Here is a 13,961-nt window from a genome sequence, read left to right on the forward strand (position 1 = left end):
TTTTAATTATAATTTCTGGTGCAAAATACAGTGAAATGTCCAAAAAAAACATCTGCTATAGCTGTTGCATTATGCCTGTTTTCACAAACTCTCGACAACATGACTGAGAAATCAAGCAGCTTTATGTTGGGTCTCAGTGTTGAGTTGTGTAAAAGACTTTTAAGAAACTTGTTGGTTTGGTGGGCCGGATTGGAGCCCTTTTCTTGCGGGCTGGTTTGACACCCCTGTGGTAGAAATTAAGTATAAAATGTGCCTGTAAGCCTTTGCTTGACTGAAACTGTTTGTATGTTCAAGTAAAAGCTTCACTCAGTTGTTGCCTCAATAAAACACCTTTAATAAATCATATAAATTCATGCAAGTAGGTGCTTGAAAACTGCAAAAAAAAATTAAAATTTTAAACCCTCATCAGGTGAATATTTTCTCTGTGATTGACGCCTCAATTAATTAAAAAATAAAACGCCCACAAAGTCAGAATTGTAGTGCAAAACATCGACGATCTTTATTGTTCACAGTTAAACACAAGCCACTGCTTTAAGAACTTCCTTTTTTGCCATTTTGTCCCAGATTTCTCCAGCTCCGGTCAGAGTCCTGGTTTCTTCACGTTTTGTGCTGATTGTACCTTCTGTCTTTGTCTGCTGTAAGTTACTACGGTTGGCATTTAAAGTGGATTGTTGAACATGCTTGTAGATAGCGAGGCAGAAGGAGATGACAGCGGGAGGTCCCGGTGGACAACAGGATTTTAAACACCGGAGTTTTCTCCTCCCGCTAGGGAGAAGAAAGAGGAGGTAACCGTGTGTTTATCAGACCTGCGTGAGAGGGGGAAAAAAAACTCATCGGACGGTTTCCCGCGCCAACAGCCGTTACATGTTGGTTTGTCATTGGCACTTCAAAAAATAGTCAGTTGGCTGTCCTGAAATCAGAGTTAATATTCTTCTTTTCGTTTCACCGGTAGGTCTGATTTTCAATTCAAGATATGTACCTATCACTATCAAAAAGATAAAAGGTAAGGAATGTGAAGCTCTTAAAAGGAGACATGAATTGTTATCAGATTTGTTTTTTCAGGATACTTTCTCGGAATGCCAGACTCGACTACGTGTTTGTGATACAAACTTGTTCTTGCTTTTACGGAATGATCACACCCCAAATGAACAAAGCATCCCAAACATAATCGACGGTGATAGAAGAAAGAAAAAACAAAGGGTCGCAGTCAATACCAACTGTAACAGCACCTTCTCTACCGGGTCTTATTCAAGGTGAACAAGGTGCTTACAGGAATCTCAGCACACACGTTCACCTCCATTGTGTCATCTCGATACTAAATCATAAAACCCACGACACTTCTGTGTGGGACAACTCATCGGAGCAAATTGCGGGGAAACTGTGCAAGTTTTGGGCTAACGGAACCCTTTAAATATAAAACTCTGAATAGCTTCATGACATTGTGTTGGCGTAGCTTTTCAGTATCTTTCCCGAATGTCCAAATTCATAGTGTGCTGGTAACTTGATGATTTGGTCATATCGCCGTGGGGAATGAATCAGTTCGTGAAATAAAGAGACAATGGAAAACCCTTTGGGAGAATCCTGTTGTCCACCCTGAGGACTCTCGGGGGAATGGAACAAATAACACTTAATTCCAAAGAGTTGCGGACATGTTGCTCTTTATCTGATTTGTAGCTCTGCTCCACCGGTAAGTTTTAGTCCTGTTTCTGTCCTATGTCGTCCCCCAGCCCAGTTTTGTGTCCCTAACTGTGCTCATGATGTGTTTCGTTGTAGTCCATGATCTTTAGCTGCTGCTGCCGGGGGCGACTGGCCCCCGATTGGCCCCTGCCGCTGCCATGCCCCGCCTTCCTGCGGGGGCTTTCCTGGCTGGACGCCCGCTGCTTGGGCTCGGAGCGGGGCTCCTTGGTGGGCACAGTGAGAGGAGAAGCAGTGGCTGCGGGAGGGGGCGAGGGCTGCGGAATGGGAGAAGAAGGGGGGGCGGGGCCGCCGACGGGGGCGAGATGGCCCAAGCAGGGCGCCTCCACGCACAGCTCAGTCTTCAGGTCGTGGGCGAGGCCGGCCAGGCGTGGCGGCGGCGGCGGCTGCTGCTGCTGCTGCTGCTGCTGCTGCTCCTCATCGCACTGGCTCTCGCTTTTGTTGCGGAACAGCTCGCGTGCCCTCATGCCCAGGAAGCTCTTGGCGCTGGGGTAGGAGCCCACGGTGAGTGGCGCGTCGGAGGCTGGCAGGGGCGCCAGCGGGTTGGCGCGGGTGCAGGAGAGGGAAGGCTCCACCAGCAGGGGCGGGGCCGGCTCCTGGCTGCCGTTGATGGAGTTGGCCATCGGCTTGGAAGAGTTGCTTGCCTTCGGTTCCCCTGGCGATAAAGTGCTGCCATTGCCCCGCGGGGAGTCGTGTGGCGCTCTGGTGTTGGTTTCTTCACTGGCGTGAACTTTACTTGGTCCATCAGGCACCATGACACTGTAAACCACAACATTTACAACTGTGAGGTCTTGGTAAGCAAACAGAGAAGTTGCACTATATCATCAAGACATGATGCAGAATAGGACCTGAAAGCCAGGATTGAACTAACATTAACCTGGAGTCAACTGGAGTGTGTAGGTCGGCTCTGCCCCCTGGTGGTGAGCTGGTGGCGGTGCTGGCTGGAGCCTCCATCTCCACTCTGCTGTAGAGCTGCAGGAGTTCAGTCTGCAGCAGCTGAGTGATTCTCCTCTGAGTCTGATACCTGCTGTCTGACGCCTGCAGCTCCGACCTGCCGTGGAGGGACGAGAAGGACAGAGTGGAGAAGTTTGAAAACCACACAAGACAAATGTCATTACTGGAAACACACTGAATCAGTTGTTTGAATCGACTCACTTTGCTTGACATTTCACGTCTTCGAGGAACTTCTTCTGCTCGACGATCAGGTGCTCCTTCTTGGACAGGTGCGTCTCCAGCTCGGCGACCCTCTGCTGCGCCGCCTCCAGTTTCTGCCCCTGAACCAGCACACTCTGCCTCAGCGTGTCCACCTCTTTCCTGTACGACGCCTGCAACATCTGGGCCTCCTGAGCGTTGGCAGAACAAAGAGAGCAAAGGGTCAGAGACGCACGACAAAAGGTGGGGAAGAGCACACATTAGAACCTAAGAAAGCTGGAAACCGGAGGCGTCAGAGACGCACGACAAAAGGACGACAAAAGGTGGGGAAGAGCACACATTAGAACCTAAGAAAGCTGGAAACCGGAGGCATCAAACTAATTTCTGTTCAAAGATTGCGTACAGCTCAATTGGATTTAAGTTGAACCTGACCAGTAAAATAATGCTAAATAACTTATAAATCCCTCTGAATCCAGTATTTTCTCCTTGCAGTGCAAAAAAAGAGAGTACATTTTGGAAATTTTCAGATCTCATGCACTTTTAATAACACAAGATAAAAGCTGAAATCCTACCTGCCATATTGATCTCTTTAAACTATTGTGGGTCAAAGCCGATAGCTCCACCGAATGAAAGACTTCAAGCATCCATGTTTTCACTACCTCGCCCTCATGGCATGTTTGTTGGCTGGTTTCGCCCTTCATAACGCTGCCTCGTGTGGATAATTGGCCGAAAACGGCTCGTTTACGTGAATTGGCGTTCTCGTGTGGACGGCCCCTAAAGCCCTGTTTCAAGTGAAAAATACAAAACCGTTGCTGTGTTTTGGAGGCCTGTTTACATGACAACTGTGCTGGGAGCCACTGAAAACTAAACTTTTTTGATAACGGCTGCCAAAGTGGAACTTATTGAAAATGCAAAAATGATGCAATTTCACTTTGAAACGAGACCCGGAACTGAACAGCAAATAATGTTCATGGTAGCCGGGTTCGATGGTGAAAGCTTATTGTAAGCTAAATAGAAAGATATAATTAAAGTTGTGAGGCCATGAGGGTGAGTTTTGGAAAACAGGCTCGTTAAAAGATGCAAAAATCCCGCCATCTGAGAAACAGTAATTTCACTAACATTGGTGTGAAGAAGAAAACTTGTCCGATTTTACCTCGCACTTTTTGTCTCAAGAAATCTCTGGATGAGCCGTTTTTTGGAGCACAGACAATCTAAAATGTCCAAGTTATCTCTTTTTATATGTTAATATGCTTTGATTGTATTGATATGGCCCAATCAAGATCAGAACGTGGCCTCTTATCTAAAGTGACTTTCACACCTCGGATTGTTAACACGGGGTCACTATGAGATAATAACCCAACAAATTGTTGTGATTCAGGTAAGACAACAAAGGATTATATCCATTTTCTGCAAGCGACACTGTAGATTGGGGAAAAAAAGAAAACCTGCCATTTTATCCAAGCTGAAGCTGCCAGACTTTGTGTGCGGGGAAAACACACAGAAGAGCCTCTGTGGACTTCCTTTGCAGTGAGGATAAGAACACTACAGTGGCATACCTTGACTTGACACCCAACAAACCCAATTAGTGTCCCTTTTTTCACCCCAGTACGTCATCTCTGCAGTTCTTCTACGCGTGCACACACACACACACACACACACACACACACACACACACACACACACACACACACACACACACACACACACACACACACACACACACACACACACACACACACACACACACACACACACACACACACACACACACACACACACACACACACACACACACACACACACACACACACACACACACACACACACACACACACACACACACACACACACACACACACACACACACACACACACACACACACACACACACACACACACACACACACACACACACACACACACACACTCCATCTTCCACCGTACCTTTGTGTTGTCGGCGCCTGCGTGCTGCAATTCCTGCGTGGACAGCTTATGCGCCTCCCCGAGGAGCAGCAGCTGCTTGTTCAGGAAGCTCATCTGCTGCTGGGTGCTCTCGCTGTTGCTCAGCTGAAGGACAAACGAGACAAACAACGATGACGGAGGGCAAAGCAGCGATTACGCTACAAATAAAACCTGTCCAAAGGTATTGGGGAGCGCATCAACACCGAGCGTGACAGAACTGCTCATTAGTGAGCTCGGTTTGAGCGCCGATGATTCAACAAGGTGCTAAGAGTGTGTTGGCGCTCTAAAGAACTGTTTCTCTGGAAAAAGAAAAGACTTCTCATTTGAATAAAAATTTTAATTTGAAGTCCACTTGAAGTGCAACTTTGAGACTTTGTCATGTTATGGGACTCCACTCCTCGACACGACGTAAAATGTTTCTCTCTGATTGTCTGAAACATTTTTTTTAAATGTCTCAAATATTTCCCACAAAGCCTTCTGACATGCAGCATTGTTAGTTGGTAATTCAACATCGGCATCACTATTCATTGTTCTCTTTTATTGTACTCATTATTTCTAAACACTTGATTTATCTGATTGGCAGGCTGACAGACGGCTTCTCTCAACAACACCCAGTGAGTTGACATGCAGTGTTCAATGTTTGTAATTTGACACCAGCATCACTTTCTTTTTTTTCAATATTAGGCAAACATGAAGTATTGTGATAAGGAAATTAATTTCAAAATAAATCCAAACATATAAATAGATGTTAATGACTTTATGTTTTGAGATTTGTTCTTTTAAATAACAGTGCCCTTTCTCTCGCTCTCAATTTACACCCACAATCACAATTTTAAATAATCACACATTATATAAATAATCACACATTATATAAATAATCACACATTATATAATGGATCAATTGCATATTTCTTTCATTTGTAAAATTCTGTCATTTTGAATGCATATCTAAGCTAAATGTATTGTAGTTTCATGTTTTGCAATTAAAAACGTGCCTGTTTATATCGCCATGGCGATGAACTTACGATAAATAGAATTTTTTTTTAAAAGAGAAAAGCATGACAAACTGATGTTTTCGCATGCAATTATGCTGAGTGCATGTTACATGGAAACATAATTCATCACAGTTCAGGTAGTCTTTTGCAATATTATATAGAGAATGCCGATATTGCGATGGGGTTAAATTTGCAATATATTGTGCAGTTACATATATATATTCACCTGTAGAAAAAGTGGTTTTTAAAAAAAAAAAAAGAACATATTGACTAAAATAACGATGGCTAACATGCCATTGACCAATATATTGGGAAAACTAAAGGTCTGGATTGGATTACTGAATTTTAGGGGTTCACTCCATCTCTAAGAGGAGTCACCAGCCTCTTCTTTGCTCCCTCTCTGCCCTCCCCTCAGTGTCAGCAGGAGGGTGGAGGAAGCAGCAGACAGAAAGAGGTTACCCAAAGTGGATGACGTCAATGGCGAAAAGCCACACATGCAACAAAAACTTCCCCTGAGGGAGAGGACGCACAATATGCACTCTTTCCGTATTCAAGACGCTGCTCGTCCTTACCTACAACAACTCTGTGTTTCACTCAGGAACATGATTTGGATTAATAACCGAACATAAATAAAGCTTATTACAGTTATTGAAACGTCCTGAAGCCACTACGTGCTGGAAATTAGCTGAAGTCAGTGGGAGTTTAAAGCCTCGTGTCGGCTCTGTGAGTGTGTTTCCACTGGGGAGAAGCACAGAGTGTAACTGATGACATGGGGCGGCAGCCACACAACAAAAAAAAAAACCTGCACACATTTCGAAATGTGGGGAATGTTTTCCACACGTTAATGGCTTTTATAAGTTGTCCCTGTGGGAAGAGGAGATGCAACTTGTTTACACAATGACTGCAGTGATTAAAAACATACTTATTTATGTTTATCAGTTTCATCAATTGAAATGTTAACAAAGGCTAAATTATCACTTTGCCGACGTCGATTCTTTTTACGGGTTTGAAATATCATAACTGGGGATTTTTAAGCTACAGTCTGGATGCTGTCGGATTCAAAGTCTCTCGTAACAACCGCTCCTTGTTTGTCTCAGTCTGGGTCAGACGAAGGAAACAGACTTCAGACAAATCCCCAGGAGGCAGAAAAACACCGCCCCCCCCCACCCCCCGCGCAGCTGACCCAAAAATAAAGAGGGTGAGACGACATCTCCAAGGCAACCGCGCCCTGGGACAGAGAGAGGAGAGGTGGCGGGGCGAGCACCGGGGCCTCAGAGTCCCACATAAACCCCTCGCTTCCAAAGGAGCAGATGAGCTGAAAAATGTCCCCGAGACAATTCTTCTTCATAGTGAAGCCATTAATAGTAGGAAAAAAAGATGCATGACGAAGATTATTGGCAGATGATGGGCTAATGTCAGCTATCATCCAGGATGGCTTATTGCTTTGATTAGTCAGTTTTGTCTCGACATGAACAGTTTATTTAGTTGACAAAAGGATTGTTTTGTGCCTGTGTGATTTTCTCCAAACGAGAATTTGAACTGATTTATTTGAGAAGTGGACCCATTTCATACTGAAAATAATAGGAAGAAGTGTGTAGTGAGCAGCAGGAGCTGATGAGAGGAACGATTGACACTTTTAACAAAAGAAAGCTCAATTTGTGTGACGTTCTGGTTTATTGAAAAAAAATTTAAAAAATAAAAAAGCGTTCAATAGTTGTTTGAAGTGTCCCGTATAACCATTTTTAAAGGAACCTCAGGTGTATGAATATTTTATAATTTTCTCTGAAATCATTTCAAAGTAACGGGATGTGTTCTCAAGTTTGATTGACAGTTTTACTAGATAGTTGTATTCAACACCGCTGCCAGTTTGAGACTTCTTTTGAAGCTGAATTCCATGTTGAGGGGACATGTGACAAGCTGCAACACATACTTGGGGAATGGCGGAGACATTTAACCCAACACTTTTATTGGATACAGATTTAAGAAACGCTCTCAGTGCAGAATGAGTCAGAAAACGTTTTGAACCAGTTTACGGGAAAGAGAAGCGAAGGGAATTTGATCTTCCAGCAGAAGCATCAGCCTCTCGGACATTAGCCAAACACTCAGTAGATTTTTAAAAGACTAAACTGTATGCGAGGTATCAGTCATTACCTTGATGGTCATCTGGTTGAGCAGGTGACCGGTGTGACACACTTTGTTGTTGGCCCTCTGAAGCTCCGCCTCCAGCTCGTCCATTCTTTTTGTGCACTCCTGCAATTTGCTCTGGAAAGACATTCAGTCAAGCTTACATCAAATATATGAACGTGCTGCATGTGGAAATGTGTGTCTGTTGTTTTCTTTTCTCTGACTACAACATACTAGGTCGGTTGGGTTGCTCCAATGGAATTTCGTTGTATTTATGACAATGACAACAAAAATGATTTAATTGAATTAACTGTGCCACATTATACTCCTGTTTTTGACTTTCTCTTGTATATTTCAGGATAATCTAATGACTTCAGTTGCTCAAATAAAATAATACAGACTCACTTTTGAATAAATGCGATTGTTTGTGTCAAATATAATTTAAAAAAATTTCATGAAAAGGATCACACATCACCAATTGTACGTGTGAAATTGTGTGCGAGTGTGTGCGTGAAGGTGTGTGTGGCATGACTGTGTATGATGGCCTGTTCCTCTCCACCAGTGGTTCCCAACCTATTTCCTAAGACAACCAGAAACCCTGAATAAAAAGAAGTTGAAGGAGCTTCATAACACGCTATATGTGAAATACATTTTCTTTTTCATATTCTGTTATGATGACTTCCTCTTCTCCGAGGAGAAACTCTGTGGGTGCACACTCCGTCTGCTTCAGCTTGCACAGTTTCAAACTTTCACATTCAACAATTTTCACCCACAAAAGATGCATTCAGCACTAATTTTGTTCATTGCATCTATCAAGCCACAATCAACGTAACTCTCTTGGTACTCTCATTATTTTTTTTTTCCCTGTCTCAGACCAATTCTCTCTTTAGCCTGACGCGCCGCCATTTTTCTCTCCCACTGTTTACATTTTGAGCTGACCTTTGTGTGTGTTGGCATAGCGTCACAATACTTCAAAACCTTTCATTAGTAATGATACACTTTTAACATAAACGCTGGAGTTTTGAGACATACACTTATTTTTAAGACAGAGAAGAAGTTATACCCCTTAACATCATGAAGGCTTGGCTTGCGTGTGCTTGCGTTTCCGTACCTGCAGCTCCTGGTTCTTGGTGTAGTAGTCGTCTCGGCCCTGCTGCAGCTGTCTGATCTGACTGTGCAGCCGGGTCACCACCATCTCGCGGTCGTCCCACAGCTGCCGGTACCGCTGCTGCTCCACCTGCAGGCTCTCCCTCAGAGACGTGATGTCCACACTCTGCAAGTTCAGCTGGTCCTTCTGCACACACATGGCAAGTGCAACGTGTTCAGATTTCACGATGAGAGCGCGAGGGCCGTTTCCCAGCTCTGGATTGTACCGAGTGTCTTTTAGTCGTGCAAATCTAATTTTGACAACCTGAGAGCAGACACAGCCTCGGGCACCTCCTCTGATCTCTGGGGTCTCAGTCCCCAGGTTGAGAACAACTGTCACACATGACACTGAGCCCATTATACAGCTGGTTGAAGAAACTGCTACAAATGCTTCAGTGATCTCCGCATGTCTCTGAAGGATTCAGGTGTTTTGCTTCACTGTTACACAGTAGAAGATCTCCACAACATATATCCCACCTGACTTGATTAAATATTGTAGATACACATAGAAGTTGTGTTAACTAGTTTTTAGTTTCCCTCGTCTTCCTATCCTGCTGCTGATGAAGCATAAATCCAACACGGATTGGGATTTTTTTTTTTTGAAAAATGTAAAAACCTCTCAAAATCAGAGAAACACATATACTCGTCATTTGAGAGGCCTTCAGGGCATCTGGAATACCAACCGCTCAACCACAGACTAGATTCAACAGCGTGTCGTACATTTGTAACGTGATCTTCTGCCAGATATTGAAAGTTAAAATTATTCTGATAAAGGGAGCAGGAGCTCTAACATTTTTTGAAAATTCTACAACCATTCAAATGAAATGAATGAATTTTTGTTTTGGAAAACTTTCAAGTTTACATTGCAACGTTTTGAAAACGATATATGTTTACTTGAAAACGGCAGAAAAGCTGAAAATGATGTAGTTTTCATGTTGGGCCACAGGTTGGCGCTGTTGGTTGTTTTTGTAATGAAGCCACACACACACATGCATGCAGAAAACAAGACGCTGTAAACATTAACAATGGGAGAACACGGATATCCGTATGGACAGACTATGAGGTTAGATTGTTATTACGGTGACTCTCAACTAGAAAACTACCCGGTCCACATTTTTCCAGTCAAGTATTACAAAAAGTGACATATTCAAAAATGCTGGCGCTTCATATCATATATGTGTCATTTACAAACCTTTTATTTCATCTCTTGTATCCAAACATGTTGTTTGCCTTAATAATGCACTGTGGATTGCTTTAAAGTGACTTTTAAAACATAATGTGGCTGCTGGACTCACACATCCAGTGTTTACGATTTGACCTGAGACACTTGCCATGGCATTGTTCTGCTCCTCCAGCGCGGTGGCGTTGATGATGCGTCGGAGGAGGCGTCGGTTGCGGACGGCGTGCTGCTCCCTCTTGTAGCGCTCGTACAGCAGCTGGTTGTGCAGCAGGAGCAGCTGGCTGCGCAGCGTCTGGAGCTCGTCCAGTGGAGCCGAGCCTGCGGAGGGCATCACAATAATAATGCCATTAACGCAGTCACACGGCTAACGCAAACACATTACCAGAAATTCAATTAATTACCGTTTCGGTGTGCAACATCGTAACGGCAACAGAAAAACAACAAATTAGGCTTAAAGTTAAATTGCCACTTTATATTCCAAATAAAATAATCTATTAATTTGGTGCATTTATAAGAGCAGACAATGTCTTGCAGACTAACAGACTAATGGCTGAACGTTGCAGCGTGAATGAAACAAACGTTTACATCCTGGACCGCTCAGCAACCTGTCACAGTGTAATCAGACAATCACAAACACCAACATGCTGGCCTAAGTGCAATTCTACAGTCACCAGTTAACCTGAAAACAGGTTTTGACCTACACGTGCAAGGAGAGAAGAAATAAAACTCCACAGAGATACTCTCGCTATGCACTGGTAGTTTAAATTTAAAGGTTATTATTGTGTTATTTAACCAGTCCGGCCCACTCAGGATAAAATTGGAGTGGAGTATGCACGCTCTCCCTGTGGCTGCATGGATTTTCACTGGGTGCTTTTGTTTCCTCCCACCTTCCACAAAATGTGTCTAAGGTGGGTCTGTGACTAAAAATGGTGGTGGTTGTCTGTCTGTGTTTTCCCTGTAATGGACTGACGTCCTGTATCCTGCTGGGATCACCATCAACACGCTACTCTAAAACACTATAAAAAAAGACAGAAAGACGGATGTGCATTAATCAGTTTCTCTCATTCCAACAACCGCCCCGACACAAAAATAAGTTGCTCAACTTTTAAAAGGTGTGATTGAATCTGGTGGTTACACTGAAAAAGACATCCAGAGGTCCATCAAGTCGTGAAGAAACGAAGAATGCGCCAACTTTCCAAAAGCTCAGGATACATTGCTTCACTTGTAAACATGTGCAAAGAGAAAGGGAAGCAATTGGAGAGAACACCCAGGAGAGTTTCACCTCTGGGCAGTCAGCCACAAGCCAAGAGTTTTACTTTTAGATGCAATTGAAATGACATGACTCCTATCAGCCCGTCAGGGGACAGTGATTAAATTCCACTGCTGTAATTACAAAACTAGACCAGACTTTTATTCCATTTGTCGATTCTATTGTGAGCGGGAGCTGGAGAGAATGAGATTCTTGTACCTTCTGGAGTGAATAAAAATCTAAAAGGCTGCACTTTTCAATCACCGAGGTGAACGAGTTCCGCGTGACCGTGAGAAGCCCGCGCGTCTTCGCCGAGCCCGGCTGAACCAATTACCTGTCGGGCTTGATAGGGATTCAATGTGCCGCTCGGAGCTCGTGACAACCCGTCGGTCATGCTTAACACTGTTCTGACTACCGTCTGGATGAAAGCCCCGTCTATCAGTGTACAGCGGCGCTGTGCTTTGTGTGTTTTACCTCCAAAGTGTGTCCAGTCAGCAGACTTGCTTGGCAAAGGTAATCTGAAAGGGCGATGACAAGAAAGGTGAGACAAAAAAATAAAATCATCTGTCTGTGGAAAGTTTGGAAAGCACAGGTTAGTAGGCAGGAGGCAGACAAGTTTTGCACTATTTAAAACTAGTGATTGATTCCAAGTTACTAATTACATTTATAAAGTAGCAGTAACTTGACTAGAATGCAATGAAAACCATTATTTAGGGACATTACTCCTAAATGTCTCCTTCATGTTACTTTATAATCTCAATAAGGCTGTAGTATTATTGTACTCTTGCATAATCCACTCATTCTGATTAAATTACACCAGTCAGTGGGAGGAAGATGCTCTGTAATCTGGATGCTTCTTGAAAGAGACCAATATGAAAAATGACTGCGAGAAGAAACATAACATCTGAGATAAACTATCAACTTGCAGAGATTACAAATTAAAGGCACACATTTCATGTTACTGTAAGGAGGAATGAGTTCAGGATTAACGAGGCGCCACCTTAAGCAAACAAGAGGATGATGAAATATTGACAGAGCTGGTACTCAGCCATCACTGAAGCTGACAAGCTATTTAGTGGACAGTTCCAGAGAGACAGCAGCGCTGATACTGCTTTCATGTAAGAAACAAGCCCACAGAAATTTTACTTTCATCGCTAATTGTATTAATTATCTGTTAATAATGTGATCCAGCAAAAAGTTAAATAACTTGGTTAGACCATTCAGACTTGTGGGACATTAGAGAGGACACACTAACAAATATTAGGCTTCCCTTACACGACAAAATTACAAGTGAAAACGCAGCAAACGCTTTGAAAACGACGTCCATAAACAGGGAAACGGCAGAAATGCTGAAAATGATCTAGTTTTTATGTGAGGCACGCGAGTGGGCGCGGTTTGTTTTTGTAATCAAACCACACACGTGCACGCAGAAAAGTATATGATATAGACATTAACCAAGGCAAGTACACAGACATTTGTATGGACAGATGAAAAGAGACAGTTCACAAGAAAATGTCCTGGAATCCAAAAGCTCAACAGATTATCTTATAAAAAACAAAAAAAAAGTAAGTTATAATAAAACATTGTGGTTTTCCTGTGAAGAAGGTTGCACATTCCTAATTATTTTTTCTTCAACACATTTCCCACATTTCACTTTTAAATAAGATTGCAGCTGGATTCTGATTGTTATGGATTGTTTTTTAAGCATGTGTTGTAAAGCTTCATTTAGAGACATCATGAGAGAACCGCTTCAGTCCTCGACCTGTTGACGTCATCCGTATTACCCAGCCTTACATGTGACCACATTGTGATGGTAGCCGGCTGTTTGTATCAGATCACCGTGTTGACTCGCTTCTCGACCTGAAACGGCCGGTGTCCGACGCGGTGAGACGTGGACGCGACGGGCGGCTGAAATGAGTGAAGCCAGATTGTTCTGAGCCCCAGAGCTCGCTCTGCTGACACTGTCTCTGCTGTTTGTATTATTGGCTCGAAGGACGACGTCTGTGTGTGTGTGTGTGTGTGTGTGTGTGTGTGTGTGTGTGTGTGTGTGTGTGTGTGTGTGTGTGTGTGTGTGTGTGTGTGTGTGTGTGTGTGTGTGTGTGTGTGTGTGTGTGTGTGTGTGTGTGTGTGTGTGTGTGTGTGTGTGTGTGTGTGTGTGTGTGTGTGTGTGTGTGTGTAAAAACTTGGGGGCGGTGGTGAATTCTCAACAATGTCATACTTGTTCTGAGCAGGGTGTTTCCTTTGGACAGCAGTCGCGGGCTGAAAACAACCCGGACACACTACGAGCTGTAAACAGAAGAAAACACTCCTGATTTTCCTCAGTGTGACCAACATTAGCTTCATGTTGACAACATTGTCCTCACACAGCAAATGCTTCTGCCACAGCTACACAAATATGTGTCGCAAGCAACAGCAAAAACTAGCAATCACAAGCAACGCCGTATTCAATATGTCTACA

The 13,961-nt window shown here is 43.6% G+C and overlaps 1 protein-coding gene across 4 annotated transcripts in view; it reads right to left on the reverse strand.

Annotated features, from left to right (window-relative positions):
• Window positions 1–475: 475 nt before the first annotated feature.
• Window positions 476–13,961, reverse strand: part of tsc1b (TSC complex subunit 1b) — a 36,369-nt gene continuing 22,883 nt past the window's right edge. For 2 of the 4 annotated variants that reach the window (XM_080476803.1, XM_080476802.1), the window contains exons 15-22: window positions 11,978–12,021; window positions 10,406–10,572; window positions 9,040–9,222; window positions 7,956–8,066; window positions 4,792–4,914; window positions 2,851–3,038; window positions 2,567–2,746; window positions 476–2,454 (exon numbers count right to left, since the gene is read on the reverse strand). In XM_080476803.1, coding sequence (XP_080332929.1) covers window positions 1,743–2,454; window positions 2,567–2,746; window positions 2,851–3,038; window positions 4,792–4,914; window positions 7,956–8,066; window positions 9,040–9,222; window positions 10,406–10,572; window positions 11,978–12,021 — 1,708 coding nt within the window. In that variant the 3' untranslated portion in view covers window positions 476–1,742. The remainder of the gene's footprint in view (window positions 2,455–2,566; window positions 2,747–2,850; window positions 3,039–4,791; window positions 4,915–7,955; window positions 8,067–9,039; window positions 9,223–10,405; window positions 10,573–11,977; window positions 12,022–13,961) is intronic. The other 2 variants (XM_080476805.1, XM_080476804.1) reach the window with 1 other exon arrangement.

The sequence above is a fragment of the Lipophrys pholis genome (genome assembly GCF_963383615.2).
Source record: "Lipophrys pholis genome assembly, chromosome: 12".
Classification (NCBI taxonomy): domain Eukaryota; kingdom Metazoa; phylum Chordata; class Actinopteri; order Blenniiformes; family Blenniidae; genus Lipophrys; species Lipophrys pholis.